A 3,611-nucleotide genomic window follows, 5' to 3' on the forward strand; every position below is an offset into this window, starting at 1 on the left:
CCTCGTGCTCTTGATTGCCTACTGCATAGAGTTTGATCCTTTTGAGTTTATTTAGTTCTCTTTTCTTTTAAGTATGAATTCCAAATCTGTCAAATGTCCTCTCTTCGATGGGACAGACTATGGTTGGTGGAAAAATCGTATGATGCATTTCATACAAGGAACAGATTACGAATGTTGGGTAATCATAAAGAATGGTCCTCTTGCTATCACTACCACTAGTGCTACAAATGTGGTTAGTGAGAAAGAAGGACTACACCTCCGATGATTACAAAAAGGCGGAGAAAAATGCTAGGGCCATATCACTTCTGCAATCTGGTATCGGTGAATCCGAAACTAGTCGGATTGTAGGATGTAAAACGGCCAAATAAATCTGGGATAGTCTTGAACTAGCCCATGAAGGGACTATAGAAGTAAAGAAACAACGCATTGACATCTTAATGCAACAATATGAGTCCTTTAAAATGGGTCCAGATGAGTCGTTAAAGAGCATGTCTTCACGCTTTTCCAGCATAATTAATGAACTTGCTAATCTTGGTAGAACTTATGAATCTGAGGATATAGTTCGTAAAGTCTTAAGAAGTCTTACCATAAGATGGCGACAAAAGGTTACGGCCATTGAAGAGGGTAGGGATTTAACCTTACTAAAATATGAGTCATTAATGGGAATTCTCATGGCACATGAACTAGTCCTTGATGAGGATGCAAAAGAAATTCCTAAAGCTAAAGGTCTAGCGTTAAATGCTTTTTCAAGTGATAATGAAAGTGATGTTGAAGAGGAAGTTGCTTTGCTGTCTAAACGAATTGCTATAATAATCAGAAAGCAAAATCAAGGAAAGTTCGATAATTTTAAATCAAAGAAATCAACTCCTTCATTCTCCTCATCTTCTTCTTCTTCGTCTTCACGTTTTATGTCTAGAATGCGTTGTTTTAAATGTGGTGACCGTGATCATCAAATTCGAAATTGTCCTAATGGGAAGAAGAAAAGTCTAGAGATAAACGTGACAAAACTAAACAAGAGTATAAACGTGCTATGATTGCTGCAGTTTGGGGGTGAATCCGACTCTGAGGATGATGAATCCCCTAAAGAAAAAAAAGAGGAGAAGCTCTGTCTCACCACCACCTATAAGCCAAGGTCACAAAGAAAGACGTGCAATGACTCTCTTCGATGTCTAATGGCCAATTCTGAAGCATCTGACAGTGATTCCGATGATGAGGTAAGCCTTTTTAACCTTAAGGTTCAAATTAGAACTTTGTCTAGAAATCAAATTATAAATTTGCTTGATGAGACCCTAGACACAAGTTATGAACAAAACAAGCGTCTTGATGCTATGCAAATTGAAATTGAGAGTATTGCGAAGGAGAACATTGATTTAAAGTAAGATCTGAAGCATATGTCTAGAGAAACAGTCGATCAGACTGTTCATAATGAACTCATTGCTGAAAATGAAACCCTGACTAACAAAGTTCGAGATTTAACTAAAGAACTGAAGCAAATATCTAAACAGACAGACGGTCAGGCTGTTCAGAATGAACTCACTGCTGAGAACGAAATTCTGACTAATAAAGTCCGAAATTTAACTAATGAACTAGATGAGATTAAAAGAATAAATACTACTAGTTCATCTACTTATTCATAAATTCGTTCTAAATTTGATAGTCTTAATGCTGATTATGATGCTCTTCTCATTAAGAACAAAGACTTACTTATTAGAGTAAGTAACTTGGAAATTGATTTAGGGAATGCTAGAAATGTTGTTTCTAAATGGGAAGGAAGTGGTACCGTTCTAAACTTTTTAATTAACCAATCTAAAACCTAAAACAAACTTGGATTAGGTTATGACTCTTGTTCTAACGTCAAACAAAACGATTCTTAATATCGTACTGTTTGGGTGCCTGAACAGAAAGTAAACACTCCTTATGTCTGTTTAAAACAGAATGACTCTTGTACTGCTAGCATCAATAAACGTGAATCTTATGAAAGAGACTTTCACAAGCGTAAGTACGTGGGCCTGCCAGAGTATATTCTTTGCAAGTTTTGTGGCAAGACGGGACACGTATTTAATGCTTGTGAAAAACGGTTAAATTATTTAGACCAAAACTTCAGAGTTGTTAAGAGGATGTGGATTAGAAAAGATGTATTAGATTTGGTTCGTTATAAGAAGGGACCCAAACTTGTTTGGGTTCCTAAGTCCTCTAACTAATCTTATTTCAGGGCCCTAAGAGAGGAAGCAGCCGGTGGTATCTAGACAGCGGATGTTCTCGACACATGACAGGTAATAGAAACCACTTTCTCTCTTTGTCGGCTTACAATGGTGGAAATGTGACATTTGGAGACAATATGAAAGGTGAGGTAATTGGCATTGGAAAAATTGGTAAGTCTCTCTCACATTCCAACGATGATGTGCTGCTTGTTCATGGCCTTAGGCATAACTTGATTAGTATTTACCAATTATGTGACAAAGGTAATAAAGTTGAATTTCATGCAAATTCTTATTATGTAATTAGGGAAAGTACTAATGAGATCATACTTGAAGGTAAACGAGTAAATAACATTTATATGGTTGATTTAGGAGATGTCCCTAGAGAAACCATTAATTGTTTATCGGTCATACAAAACGATCCTTATTTATGGCATAAGAGATTTGGACATGTCGGTTTTTCTTCTATGAACAAACTTAGCAAACTTGATTTAGTAGATGGTTTACCGTCTATAAAGTTTGAAATTGATGGAGTTTGCAATGTTTGTGTTCGTTGTAAACATGTCCGAAGTTCTTTCAAATCCAAAAGGTTCGTTAGTACCACTAAGCCTCTAGAACTCATTCACATGGACTTGTGTGGTCCGATGAGGATTAGAAGCCGAGGTGGGAGTCTTTATGTATGTGATCTAGTGGATGATTATTCTCGGTTTGTTTGGACATTGGTTTTGCACTCAAAAAGTGAAACATTTGAAGAATTTTTTTGTCTGATAAAAAAACTCCAAAACAAACTTGGTCATAATTTGATATCCATTAGAACTGATCATGGTACAGAATTTAAGAATGAAGCTTTCATATCATTTTGCAGGGAACATGGCATTGAACACACCTACTCCGCAAGAAGAACGCCTCAACAAAACGGAGTAGTGGAGAGAATGAATAGAACATTAGAAGACATGTCTCGAACCATGTTACTTTGCAGCGAGTTGCCTCGAATCTTTTGAGCTGAAGCTGTGAATACGGCTTACTACATTCATAATCATGTCTTTATTAGATCTATCCATATGAAAACGCCTTATGAGCTCTTATATGGACATAAGCCAAATATTTCACACTTTCGTTGTTTTGGTTCAAAATTCTATGTCCATAATAATGGTAAAAACAATTTGGGAAAATTTGACCCTAGAAGTGATGAGGCGGTTTTTATTGGATATTCAACAAATAGCAAAGCTTATAAAGTTTCTAATAAAAGAACAATATGTTTCGAGGAAAGCGTTCATGTGATTTTCGATGAAACTAATGTGCTTAATGCTGAATTGCAGGATGATGATGAATTTGAGATTGGATTTATCCAAGATGATGCCCCTGAATTGGAAGAAGGGCCCTCATCCGTGGACGAAAATAATGCTGAACAGT

The 3,611-nt window shown here is 36.4% G+C and overlaps 1 protein-coding gene across 1 annotated transcript; it reads left to right on the forward strand.

Annotated features, from left to right (window-relative positions):
- The first annotated feature begins 461 nt into the window (after positions 1-461).
- LOC141627886 (uncharacterized) lies at positions 462-3,122 on the forward strand. Its single transcript, XM_074441089.1, has 6 exons — positions 462-998; positions 1,044-1,375; positions 1,658-1,712; positions 1,935-2,054; positions 2,213-2,462; positions 3,064-3,122. Exons 1-6 carry the CDS (start codon positions 462-464, stop codon positions 3,120-3,122), a joined length of 1,353 nt encoding a protein of 450 aa, XP_074297190.1.
- Positions 3,123-3,611: the final 489 nt, after the last annotated feature.

The sequence above is a fragment of the Silene latifolia genome, chromosome Y, assembly GCF_048544455.1.
Source record: "Silene latifolia isolate original U9 population chromosome Y, ASM4854445v1, whole genome shotgun sequence".
In the NCBI taxonomy this organism is placed as follows: Eukaryota; Viridiplantae; Streptophyta; class Magnoliopsida; order Caryophyllales; family Caryophyllaceae; genus Silene; species Silene latifolia.